At 40.8% G+C, this 13537-nt stretch overlaps 1 protein-coding gene across 1 annotated transcript; it reads left to right on the forward strand.

Moving 5' to 3' along the window:
- The first annotated feature begins 1084 nt into the window (after positions 1-1084).
- Positions 1085-5154, forward strand: LOC142249287 (uncharacterized). Its single transcript, XM_075320915.1, has 2 exons — positions 1085-1912; positions 4454-5154. Exons 1-2 carry the CDS (start codon positions 1177-1179, stop codon positions 4474-4476), a joined length of 759 nt encoding a protein of 252 aa, XP_075177030.1. The 5' UTR covers positions 1085-1176; the 3' UTR covers positions 4477-5154.
- The last annotated feature ends 8383 nt before the right edge of the window (positions 5155-13537 follow it).

Below are 13537 nucleotides of genomic sequence, written 5' to 3' on the forward strand. Positions count from 1 at the left end.
TACTATTTAGTCTACGCAGCTTATAGTATTATCTGTATTCCACAGCACACTACCCATAGGTGCGCACTATAGAGAACGTCCTAAGTAACTCTTAATCAGCACGTGTGACAGTGCTATACCCAGCAAGGATACGACTCAGGTACACTTTGGTAGTACATACATTGTGCCTATTGACAGGATTCTATTTTATTAAGGCTTAAGTGACTATTATCATCTGTTTTTTCATTTTAGCGTGATTTTTATGGTTGACGCTCTCTTCCAGTACCCCTAGGCTGTGATATTTTTTAGCACTTGACCAGTGACCAACAGTATTAAATAACCTTAGTGGGCCATCTTGTAACAGGTATTCTATGTTATTTGTCACGGACGTATGATTATCAGTCCTTACTTTGTCCCTGTGGTTCCTTGCGTAACATATATGTTCTTTTTTATAGCTATGTATCCTACAGAATAAGCTGTTTTGCATTATTCAGCTCTTTTGATTGACGCTTTTCTTGCTACCATATGTATCTGGTGAGTCATACACACCGCCTACTTCCCCTTTTTTTCATAACTGTTTTCTCCTTTTTCTCCTTCTTTATATCTTTTTCTTTCTGTCTTCTTTCTCTCTTTTCTCCTTTGGTCGGTTTACCCATCAGCTCTGCCAGCTATAGTGTAGTTTCACCTTGCACTTTAGTTTTCATTAATGTCATTCACCAACCTTCTCTGACGCGTTATACATGATGACATTGTATTTATCTTATCCTGTATTATGGTATCAGCTTTGTCTGTTTCTAAATTGTATTGTTTTATCCCAACTGTACCAATACATTGTATGTTACTGTCCTCTCACTCCTTGTGTGATACTGATTATTGTTATTTTTGTTATTGTATTTAGATAAGTCCAATCTGACGAAGGCTCAGGCCGAAACGTCACTTGTATTTGAATTGGACACAAACCATATACGCAACTTTTTCAAAAAAAGGACTAATAAAGAATCATTTTGCATTACTATCCAGTGTGACTTTTTACTCTTATTGGGAGATTTAGTGTGCCGGGGTTATCCTCTTTTTTGCATTATTTTTTACCTCTGAGCACCTATATACCAGTGTAGCAGAGCTTCCTCTTCTGCATTTCTATTTTTGGCTCTTGCTCCTGGCCTCCCTCCTTTGACGGACATATCGATATATCCACAAATGTCACAAACTAATTTTTCGACATTTTCATACAACGATGAGGAATCTTCTACCATCGTCTCAAGAGTTACCACATCCAACAAATTTCTAGCAACACCTCCGGAAGAACTTCGGGGCAGAGACTATGAGAAAGAACTACAACGACAGGTAGCACTTGATTTGCATTTGGTCACCTTAGCGGAGTACCACCGCACGAAGAGAATACCTAGAGGTCTGAGGGTCTCCCTCAGACCCACTCTTTTTTCTGATAATCCCCTGTTTTGTGACAAGTTTGAGGCTATAATAAATAAATGTTCTATGGACATTATCATACTCACTATTGAGTTCCTACAGAAAGAGATTCAACAGGTATCAGACAGCATTCGATCTACGGAGGAACAACTTAAACAATCACTATCAGCCTCTGATCTTGACCAACTAAAAGCTAAGACAAACGACTTCATAACAAATTTTGGTACTAACCTGGAAACGAAGAAACGACAAAAATTCTTTAGAGACCAGGAAGACTATACCAAGGGCACAGTGTATAGATGGCGATCTGGGGATGGCTCCCGTTTCCAACGCCCCTACAGATTTGGAGGCTATGCATCTACCAGCGACTCCGATGGAGACTATGGAGCACCCCGTCAACAACAGAATTTTTTAGAACGCAGACCACCTATAACAAGACAAGGCGGGGGAAGGGAAAGAAAGGTATCCAAACAACCGAGAGGGCCGGATATGGACTCGGTCACAGGTAACACCAACCTTGTCCTCAATATTTCCTCCTATAACCTGTCGCCTGCGGAACACCTAGTATTACAGAAGGGGTTGTCCTTTTGTCCCACTTCTAGATATGACACTTTTCAGGTAGAACAGGAACTTAACCGATTTTACAGGTCTTTGAGATTAAGGGTACATTTTGTTGCTGACAAGGGTGTTACGGATCCTCTACCGGGCGGTACTGTCTGTTTCAACACTAAGGATCTAGGGCTGATCACGGCCAGTTCGTATATGCCACCTAGACAGTACCACCCTGTTGAGACCTTTATTTCTTTGGTTTCTAATGATATCGACATATTGAATACTAGGATACGTAAGGGTGATTTTCATTTGAGTCACAATCTCAGTGTTGAGGAATCCAGAACGATTCAGAGCTTGAAGGAGAATACTAGTATTGTTATCAAACCAGCCGACAAAGGCGGAGCTACAGTAGTATTAGATCGTGACTATTATGTTATGGAGATCTTAGGGCAGCTATCTGACACCAGTACCTATGAACCAATATCAAGGGATCCGACATCATCTATTTCTTCTCTAATCAAATCCCTTTCCACGAGGTACTTACAATTGGGCACAATAGACCAGAAACTGGCTAGCTTCTTGATTAATCCACATCCCACAATTCCTGTCTTTTATACGCTGCCCAAGATCCATAAGAATCTCACTCGCCCTTCCGGGAGACCCATTGTAGCGTCTACAGATTCAGTACTTTCTCCTTTGGCCAAGACTATTGACAAAATACTCTCACCCTTTATACCACTCATACCATCGTACGTGAAGGATTCTTCTCATTTCCTTGATATAGTTAGAGACCTCCACCACATTCCGCATGATGCAAATCTTGTAACACTCGATGTGAACAGCTTGTATACCAGCATCTCACATGATGAGGGTATTAAAGCTGTACACTGGTTTCTCAACGAATTTACAACTTTACCGAATAATTACCAAGAATTTTGCCTCAATCTTCTTAAGTTGGTACTTGAGAAGAATTACTTCCTATTCCAGGATCAGTTCTACTTGCAGCGTAAGGGGACCGCCATGGGGTCTAACATGGCGCCACCTTACGCTAACATCTTCATGGCCTCCTTCGAGGACCGATTCATCCATCCCAATCCATTAATCAACAAACACGCCTTACTTTGGCGAAGATATATTGATGACATATTCTTGGTATGGGATGGTGAACTCGATGTCCTCCTTGGATTCTTTTCTGACCTTAATGGGTTCATGCCGGGACTTACCTTCACCCTCCACCATGATCAACATCAGATTAACTACCTTGATTGTCTAGTTATAGTAGAGGATGGCGGCCTTCTGGCCACTGACATATTTGTCAAACCTACAGATAGGAACAGCCTCCTCTACTATACCAGTAACCATCCGAGACATGTTAAAAGAGCCCTACCCATATCACAGCATACCCGTGTAGACAGACTTGTTAGTAAACCAGAAACAAGGGCAGCACGCCACGAGGAGATGAGCCAGAAATTTATGCAGAGGGGCTATCCACAACATTTAGCTGCCACGAAATCCTCCACCACTCGACGTGACATTACGGGTCAGAACCAGTTGGCATGCGTCACGACCTATCACCCCTTCCAACCTATGGTTAAAAAGATTATCTGTCAACACTGGCCTCTCCTCAAAACAGCGTATCCTAAAATTGATGCCTTCCAGAATTTACCTCTCTTCTGTCATAAGAGATCACCAAATCTTAGGAACAAACTGGTACGGGCTGACATAGGCTCTGAGAAAACTGTGTCACGCCAAACATTTCTTGATACCCAGCAGAGGGGCACCTTCCCCTGTTTGGGTTGTGCGCAATGTGCCAACGTTACTAGGGGCAACACTTTCACACATGGTAGGACAGGTAAGAAATTTCAGATACAAGGTTTTTACACTTGTGATAGTACCTTTGTGGTGTACTACATAAAGTGTCCGTGCGGTCTCGGATATGTTGGAGAGACTACCCAGCATGTCCGAGACCGCATAAGACGACACAAATCTGACATCAGATGTGGCAACACCTTGCTGCCCATACCCCACCCCTTCCGCAATGCTGGACATCAAATTTCACAACTCAAGTTCCAGGTGATTGACCAGGTTGATAGCATGCGGAGGGGTGGTAATAGAGTAAAAAGGTTACGTGACAGGGAAGCCTGGTGGATACATTCTTTAGGCACACTTGAACCACACGGCCTTAACCGTAAATATGAGACATCATTTTAGGTTGCTATTAGTTTCCCCTAAATCCCAGTTTTTCTTGGCTTTTGACAGCTGGTCTTGATAAATAGGGCGCTACTCTACTTGCGACATTTTATTATTTCCTCTCGTATGTCCATTTGATGGTATCCATAAGTGTACACTTCTTACCAACTATATGATAACAAGCATATTGATGCATATGTTTTTTTCTCTTCGGTTGGCTGCATATGCTGTTTTTAATGATATGACTATTATTGAACTTGCCTGATATAATCTCATATACTAATGTGATTCTTTCTCTTTGCAGAAACGCTAATCACTCTGAAATAGTGCACTTACCAACACCACTAAGAATAACTGCACTACTACTTTAAAAACATATATGGCACTTGAAAACCTGGCAGCGGCTCCTCCTGACTCCCCCTGCACCGATATAGTGGATACCTTCCTCACTCTGCATTGGCCCATTCATAACATGTGGACGCCACTCCAATCACGCCCAGATACACTCCTGGAGATGTGACGCACACTGCGCATGCGCGGTGTGCGTTCCACCTCCTAACTTCCTGCGTTCCACACGCAGGAAGTGATCTGATAACCCCACCCACACTTCCTACAAGAGCCCTCGCACGCTGGACGGAGCTCACTGCACAGGAGCACGCGAGCACTGAACGCACGTCCACAGCAGCGAGGTGAGTAATGGCTACCGACCCTCTGTCCCTCCTCTACCTTTGGCTCTAACTATCCACATTCTTTTCTTTCTCTTGATATATTAGGACCCTGGCCTGTTAACCTCTCCGGTGCTACTGGCTATATACACCCGGGCCATCCACAAGGGTAATGTTGCTTCTAACCTGTTCCTAATCTACAAGGCTTATGTGACTATCCACATTCCACAAGCGCATTACTTACAGGGCTTATTTTGGTAATACATCACAGTACAAGTGACAGAGTCATACTGCAAGGCGACTTCACAGGTACACCATGCTAGCTTATACAATATACCCATATGTGGAAAATTACTCTGTGATGGTTTGAATAAATCTCTAACATTATTTTCATTATACTAGACGCTTCTTATACATTCTCCTCAGTACTCCTTGGCTGTGATCTAATGGCAACTGGTCAGTGTTGCCATTGCAATATTATTTCCACAGATTTCTAGCAGCAGGTATTTTATTTCATTTGTACACTGCTATATGTCTCTTGGTTGTTAAACTGGACAGAAAGCCATGGAACCCATAGGGTGTAGGGGCGACATGACAGCCCGGAGGGTAGGAAGTTGATGGGCTTAAACAGTGTTGGTTCGTTTAACAATGAGGAAAAGAAGGTGATTGGTTAGGGGGTGGAGTGTGGTGGAAGGAAAGGAGGGAGCTTTATGGTGTATATAATAGGAGGTGGGAGTCCATTACCTCCTCTTGCATTTCCTGGATGACAGCTTGGACGGGCTGGGGAACCTCCATCATGACATCCAGCATGATGGATCCGGACATCGCAGATCTGCAGCTTGGACGGGCTGGGGAACCTCCATCATGATGTCCTGAGGAATCCTCGGATCTGGTCAGCATGGCGGTGCAGGGCGCCCAGGTAGTGCAGTACTACACCCAGGCTGCCTGGGTGTCTCCTCGGCACCTTCCCCTCCTCCCCCCTCTTTGCTGTAGTGCTGGCAGTTTCAGGACTCGCCGGGGTCTTTTGGGGAAGGTCGGGGTGAGGAGGGCAACGTGAGAGCCCCCACTCCCGTGGGGACCCTCCGCAGCTGGGTGGGCAGCGGTAGCTTGCAGCGCCCGCTCTGGCTGTCGGGAGGAATCTCCTGCAGGGCCGCGACGGGGGCCTACTTCCGGTGTGAGGCCTCAGGCTGGATTTTTTGAGCGATGCGGCCGCTCCCGGCAGGGAGCGCGCCCAGCGGCGGTGGATGGACAACACCCCCCCCTCCCTCCGCGGGGGGGCGGAGGACGGCTGCCTACAGGGTCACCTCACCTGTGTGGCTTGGATTATTGGGACCGGAGGACTGGGCGCAGAAGGCGGCGGCGAGGAGGAGACAGGAGGCGCCTGCAGGGTCACCTCACCTGTGTGGCTGGATTATCGGGACCGGAGGACTGGGCGCAGTAGGCGGCGGCAAGGAGGAGACAGGAGGCCTGCTGTCTATCCTGGAGCAGGCATTGGGACAAGGGTGCAGCTCTCATCAGTAGCGGCTTCCCCCAGGAGGGGAGCGCCCAGCATTGTGGAGGCGACAATCGGCCCAAACAGGGCATGTGGACACGGTGCTCCTGGCGTCAGGGGGTGAACCCGGCGGGCATTCGGTGCCTGCAGCTTGAGGGACTGTCCCGGGATCAGCGACGGACGACTGGCGAAAAGGACGGTGACGGCTGATCTGAGGGCGTCCTCTGGAGGCAGCCTGGCGCGGTAATCAATTTAAGTTTCAGCCTTTTTGTAGTGGTGGGGGTAGATACACTAGAAAAGAGAAGCGCTGATAGGGTTTTACCAGATAAAACACACGGTTAGCAAATGGTAAATGCACTCACCGATTGAGGTTGTGAGAGGTCACAACCACCACAGATAGCATGAGATAATTTGTGGTTACTAGAGATGGGGAGACAGAAAGCGCAAATAGGGTCTTACCCGATATAACTTGAATGATAAGGAGAAAAAATATACACTCACCTGATATGGTTGTGCAAGTCACAACCCCTTAGATCGCTTATGAGTGTCAGCAAGGTTAAAAGCAGCGGCCCCGAAAAATAGAAGTATATGGAAAAGGGGGGAAAACGGGTTTAAACCGCGCTAAAAACCACAATGCAGGATTAATGAAGAAGTTTCTTTTTTATTGCAGCATGCCAACGCGTTTCGGAGACAAGGACCGTCTCCTTCCTCAGGGAAAAAAAGAATCCAATTCTTTTTTTTCCGATTCTTTTTTTCCCTGAGGAAGGAGACGGTCCTTGTCTCCGAAACGCGTTGGAATGCTGCAATAAAAAAGAAACTTCTTCATTAATCCTGCATTGTGGTTTTTAGCGCGGTTTAAACCCGTTTTCCCCCCTTTTCCATATACTAGCATGAGATAATGGCAGCTGCAGCGGCCCCACGTGTTTCAGACTTCAAAGTGGAGAGGGAGAAGGAGTTAAACCCGCGCAATCCGCCAGTAATCCAGAAGGAGATGTTGATAAATTAAACAATCTTTTATTCCATGGGTCTACGCGTTTCAAGGTCTAAGACCTCTTCTTCAGGACCAGTAAATCAACACTGCATGTACAGAGAGATGAACCCTTTTATACATGTGGTATCTACAAAGTACCGCCTCCCGGCACTTTGAAAAAAGTCAGAAAAAGAAAAAAAAAAAAAAAGGCCTCTGCATGCATGATACAGCACTTTCTGCAGACATAACAAAACTCTGTTAAATGCTCATAGACTGGTCATCATAATAGTTTACATGAAAAATAAACAATAATTGGATGAAAAATCAAGAAAAAAGAAATAAGAAATGAGAGGAATAGTATGAAAAAATGTCAATTTTCGGGACAAGAACTCCAAAGTAGCAGTCCCTAATTATAAGGTAAAATTCAACTTTTAGTGGTGAACGCCACCAGTGATTTATATATCTGTGTACCCATAAATATGTAACACAGGTAAATTATATTGACATCTAGGTGAAAGAAGAAAAAAATATATATATAAATATATGTATGGCAAAACATATTTTATAGAAAAAACTATAAAAAGTAATAGATAATAAATAATTAAAAAATAAAATGCTGTGATATGTTGAATAAAAATTGTAAAGAAATGTTTTGCCCAGGAATAAAAATATAAATATAAAATTGTAAAAAAGTGATGTGAATCTTTATTATTTGTATTGTGGGTTAAAAAGCTTTTAAAATAGTCACTCCAAACAGTTAGGAGGAGGAGGACATATTTGTATTCATTATTCCTGGAGAGGCCCAAGCAAAAAAGGACTCTAGGTTATTATTATCGGGCATAAGCGTGGAAAAAGCATCTATACGCATGCTCCTGAACCTGCCATGAGGACACATAGAGTAGCGGTACGGAGTAAATGCCAGAACTGAGACCGTGGGAACAAAACTAAAGCACCTGCGCCATGGGTAAACCTGGTTCAAGGGGCCATGTGTATGTTTCAGAAACAAGAAAAGAGAGATAATGACAGATCATACACAGATTAGTACAACAGTGTATAGAAATCATTAAAACCCTTTTGCTGCAAGAGCACCAGACCATGATAAAAATTGAAAACTAAAATTCTCACATACATAAAAAACTGATCACAATGTAAATATAGAATTAAATACACAGATCCATAAAAACTATAAAAACATATAAAAGGGATAATAAGGATAAGATAAAAAGAGGCAGGATGACCATCTCAAATTTTTTTAATACTAAATCAGTAGAAGAGGTCTGTCACTTCATTAAGTCCTATCGGTTTTAGTGTATTTAATCTATAAATCCAGAATGTCTCTTTTTTATTTAGAGCCTCAATTCTGTTAGGAGTATTGTTAGGGATTTGTTCAATTGGTGTTATAGTGATGTCTGCCTTTTTACCATGTATTAACGTGCAATGTCGGGACAGACCATGCAAAAGGAACCCTTTCTTGATATTGTGTCTGTGGGAATTTAATCTATTATGTAGGGGCTGTCTGGTTCTCCCTACATATTTTTTTCCACATACACAATCAATAAGATAGACAACAAAATCAGAGTGGCATGTGAGGTGTCCCTTAATAGTGTATTTTTCTGGTTCTTCTGCTGGACCAAATGTCTTTCTTTTATGCACAATGGATGTGCAGCATAGACAGTTTTTACTAAAACACTTTGAGACCCCGATTGAGCATTCCCTTTTGTTACAATTGATAGGGAGTCTCAGCCTACTGGGTGCCACAATATTCCTAATGGTGGGGGCTCTCCTGAAAGTAATGCCTGGAAAAGGTGGAAGGATGTTTTTAAGCACAGGGTCCCCCAAAAGGATCTCCCAGTGCTTAGTAAGGGTCTTTTTAATAACTGCGTTGTCATGGCTAAAAGTGGTGATAAAATTAGAGCTAAAATCAGAAGGACCACTATGCGGGAACATCTTTTTAGAGGTTAAAATCAGATCATCCTGTCTCATATGCTTGGTTTCTTTAAAAGCACGTGTTAAAAGTTTTTTGGGGTAAGTCTTTTCATTAAAACGGTCATATAAAACACCAGCTTGTATCTTAAAATCATCATCCAGTGTACAATTTTTTCTAATTCTTCGGTATTGGTTAATAGGAATATTCAAGAGCCACTTATTATAGTGGCCGCTATTAAAATGTATATAGCCGTTTGTATCCACTTTTTTAAAAAAGGTTTTTGTAATAATATTGTTCTCCTTGTGTGATATTGTAAGGTCAAGAAAATCTATTGTATCCTTATTAATAACAGAGGAGAAGGACAAACCCCAATTATTCTCTTTTATATGCGAAATGAAATCCGATATATTATCATCCTTATTATCCCAAATTATAAATAAGTCATCAATGTATCTCTTGTAAAGTACAATGTTGCTCTGATATTCAGATTGTTCGATAAAAACAGATTCAAAGATGCCCATGAACAAATTAGCAAAAGTTGGTGCGATTTTACTGCCCATCGCGGTCTCAAGGATCTGCTGGTACAGTACATCTAGGAAAGTGAAGTAATTATTTTTCAATATAAAACACATCCCTTCAAGTACAAAATTTTTTTGCAGAGGGTGTAATCTAGTATCTTTGTTCACAAACTGTGAAAAACAATGTAATCCCAAATCATGGTCTATATTCGAATAGAGGGCAGACACATCCATTGTAAGAAAGTAATATGTTTCTTTCCAGTCAATCTCCTTTATCATAGTTATTAAATTAGATGAATCCCTTAAATAGCTGTTTAGTTCCAATACATGTACATGCATGATTTCATCAAGATATGTTGCCAGATTTGATGTTGAGGAATCAATTCCCGAAATAATCGGTCGTCCCGGGGGATCTTTAAGATTTTTATGAATCTTGGGAAGGTGGTATAAAAAGGCCATTTTCGGATCTTTTATCGTTAAGAATTTTTTCTCAGTGCTGTTTAGAATGTTGCTTGCAATCGCTCTAGTGATAAAATCATCATATGCTAGGACAGCATTATCATAGTTAATTTTACTTATCTTACAGTATTGTGTGGTATTTGACAGGATATTATGGGCTTCTTTTATATAGTCAACCCTGTCCTGTATGACCACACCACCTCCTTTGTCAGCAGATCGTATAACTATATTCATATTCATTTTCAGGGCTTTTAGAGCTATTTTTTCACCCTTACTTAAATTGGACAATATCCTAGTATTACCAGGGTCAAGATGCTTAAAATCTTCTAGGACCATATCACAAAAGGTTTTTAAATGGTGCCCTTTGCTGGCTATAGGATAAAATTTTGATTTTGCTCTCACATTTGTGTGCAGAAAACAATCTGTCTGTGTGGTAGTGTTGTTATCTGTCAAAGGGCTGTTTGTATTGGCAGGGAGACCGTCAAAATCTTTAGATTGGAACGTAGGACAAAAGGATAAGCCTTTGTTCAGGACTGCAGTTTCTTCCTTTGTAAGTACGTATTTGGAGAGATTAAAAATATTATTAGTGTTCTTTTTATGCTCTCTTTCCTTTTTTGTTTGAGTTTAGCTCCTGGTGTTGTTATTACTGAGAGAGAGTCAAGAACACCAGAAATAAAAAATTTTAAGAGGAAAAATAGTACGAGCAGAAATTTTTTCAACAGCAGATATCATAAAACTAATATTGTGAAAAATAAAACTAAGAGAGACACTAGTCAGCCCTCTAACATAGAGACGATTTCTGCACCCCCTGCCAATACTGAAACAGTAACCATTATCAAGACACCTATCTTGGGGTCTGTGGTTCATTGTGGTATAAATGATAAAAATGTTAAAAATATAGAAAAAACTGACAGAGGTAATAATGGCAATATTACTACTGATAAACCGAGGCCAAAAATAAACATCGAAGAGACCAAAAGGCAACTTGCCCAGATCAAAAGCCAAATTGATAAGATCCGTAAAAAAAGATCAATGATTGCTCCATCTAATCTTGAATCACCATTATTTGATGAACCTGAAGATGATAGGGATTTTATAGATCTACTTGATCTGACTACACATGAAGGAAGCTTTTTACAACTTCCTACATCCCAACTAGATATGGATGTTGGTGTAACAAACAAAGTAAGCCCAAACAATAAAACCACACCAGAAACCAATACAGTCATCATAGATAACACAAATAAAAATACCTCCCTGGTACCTTTTTTACCGCCGGCCCTAAACTCAAACAGAACGGCTTTAATAGATATTTTAACGCCAAAGGCAACAAAAAGAAAAAACTTACCAGAGGAACCCGGGCAGGAGCTAAACTCAAACAAAAAAGGAAAGAGAGCATAAAAAAGAACACTAATAATATTTTTAATCTCTCCAAATACGTACTTACAAAGGAAGAAACTGCAGTCCTGAACAAAGGCTTATCCTTTTGTCCTACGTTCCAATCTAAAGATTTTGACCTATATCTGGACTTCCAAAATTTTATAAGGAAATTGACATTAAAGAGGCATTTTGCCATTGAGAAAAAGAATCCCAACATAATTAAGATTAATCTACATGCTGACGGTCTCCCTGCCAATACAAACAGCCCTTTGACAGATAACAACACTACCACACAGACAGATTGTTTTCTGCACACAAATGTGAGAGCAAAATCAAAATTTTATCCTATAGCCAGCAAAGGGCACCATTTAAAAACCTTTTGTGATATGGTCCTAGAAGATTTTAAGCATCTTGACCCTGGTAATACTAGGATATTGTCCAATTTAAGTAAGGGTGAAAAAATAGCTCTAAAAGCCCTGAAAATGAATATGAATATAGTTATATGATCTGCTGACAAAGGAGGTGGTGTGGTCATACAGGACAGGGTTGACTATATAAAAGAAGCCCATAATATCCTGTCAAATACCACACAATACTGTAAGATAAGTAAAATTAACTATGATAATGCTGTCCTAGCATATGATGATTTTATCACTAGAGCGATTGCAAGCAACATTCTAAACAGCACTGAGAAAAAATTCTTAACGATAAAAGATCCGAAAATGGCCTTTTTATACCACCTTCCCAAGATTCATAAAAATCTTAAAGATCCCCCGGGACGACCGATTATTTCGGGAATTGATTCCTTAACATCAAATCTGGCAACATATCTTGATGAAATCATGCATGTACATGTATTGGAACTAAACAGCTATTTAAGGGATTCATCTAATTTAATAACTATGATAAAGGAGATTGACTGGAAAGAAACATATTACTTTCTTACAATGGATGTGTCTGCCCTCTATTCGAATATAGACCATGATTTGGGATTACATTGTTTTTCACAGTTTGTGAAAAAAGATACTAGATTACACCCTCTGCAAAAAAATTTTGTACTTGAAGGGATGTGTTTTATATTGAAAAATAATTACTTCACTTTCCTAGATGTACTGTATCAGCAGATCCTTGGGACCGCGATGGGCAGTAAAATCGCACCAACTTTTGCTAATTTGTTCATGGGCATCTTTGAATCTGTTTTTATCGAACAATCTGAATATCAGAGCAACATTGTACTTTACAAGAGATACATTGATGACTTATTTATAATTTGGGATAATAAGGATGATAATATATCGGATTTCATTTCGCATATAAAAGAGAATAATTGGGGTTTGTCCTTCTCCTCTGTTATTAATAAGGCTACAATAGATTTTCTTGACCTTACAATATCACACAAGGAGAACAAGATTATTACAAAAACCTTTTTTAAAAAAGTGGATACAAACGGCTATATACATTTTAATAGCGGCCACTATAATAAGTGGCTCTTGAATATTCCTATTAACCAATACCGAAGAATTAGAAAAAATTGTACACTGGATGATGATTTTAAGATACAAGCTGGTGTTTTATATGACCGTTTTAATGAAAAGACTTACCCCAAAAAACTTTTAACACGTGCTTTTAAAGAAACCAAGCATATGAGACAGGATGATCTGATTTTAACCTCTAAAAAGATGTTCCCGCATAGTGGTCCTTCTGATTTTAGCTCTAATTTTATCACCACTTTTAGCCATGACAACGCAGTTATTAAAAAGACCCTTACTAAGCACTGGGAGATCCTTTTGGGGGACCCTGTGCTTAAAAACATCCTTCCACCTTTTCCAGGCATTACTTTCAGGAGAGCCCCCACCATTAGGAATATTGTGGCACCCAGTAGGCTGAGACTCCCTATCAATTGTAACAAAAGGGAATGCTCAATCGGGGTCTCAAAGTGTTTTAGTAAAAACTGTCTATGCTGCACATCCATTGTGC

Source organism: Anomaloglossus baeobatrachus, chromosome 8 (assembly GCF_048569485.1).
Source record: "Anomaloglossus baeobatrachus isolate aAnoBae1 chromosome 8, aAnoBae1.hap1, whole genome shotgun sequence".
Taxonomy (NCBI): Eukaryota; Metazoa; Chordata; class Amphibia; order Anura; family Aromobatidae; genus Anomaloglossus; species Anomaloglossus baeobatrachus.

Bases quoted from the DNA above. Each gene is read 5' to 3' on its own strand.
- LOC142249287 (XM_075320915.1), top strand. From the start codon at position 1,177: ATGTCACAAACTAATTTTTCGACATTTTCATACAACGATGAGGAATCT. The intron at 1,913-4,453 runs GTAACACCAACC...TTCTCTTTGCAG, and splicing joins GGATATGGACTCGGTCACAG to AAACGCTAATCACTCTGAAA.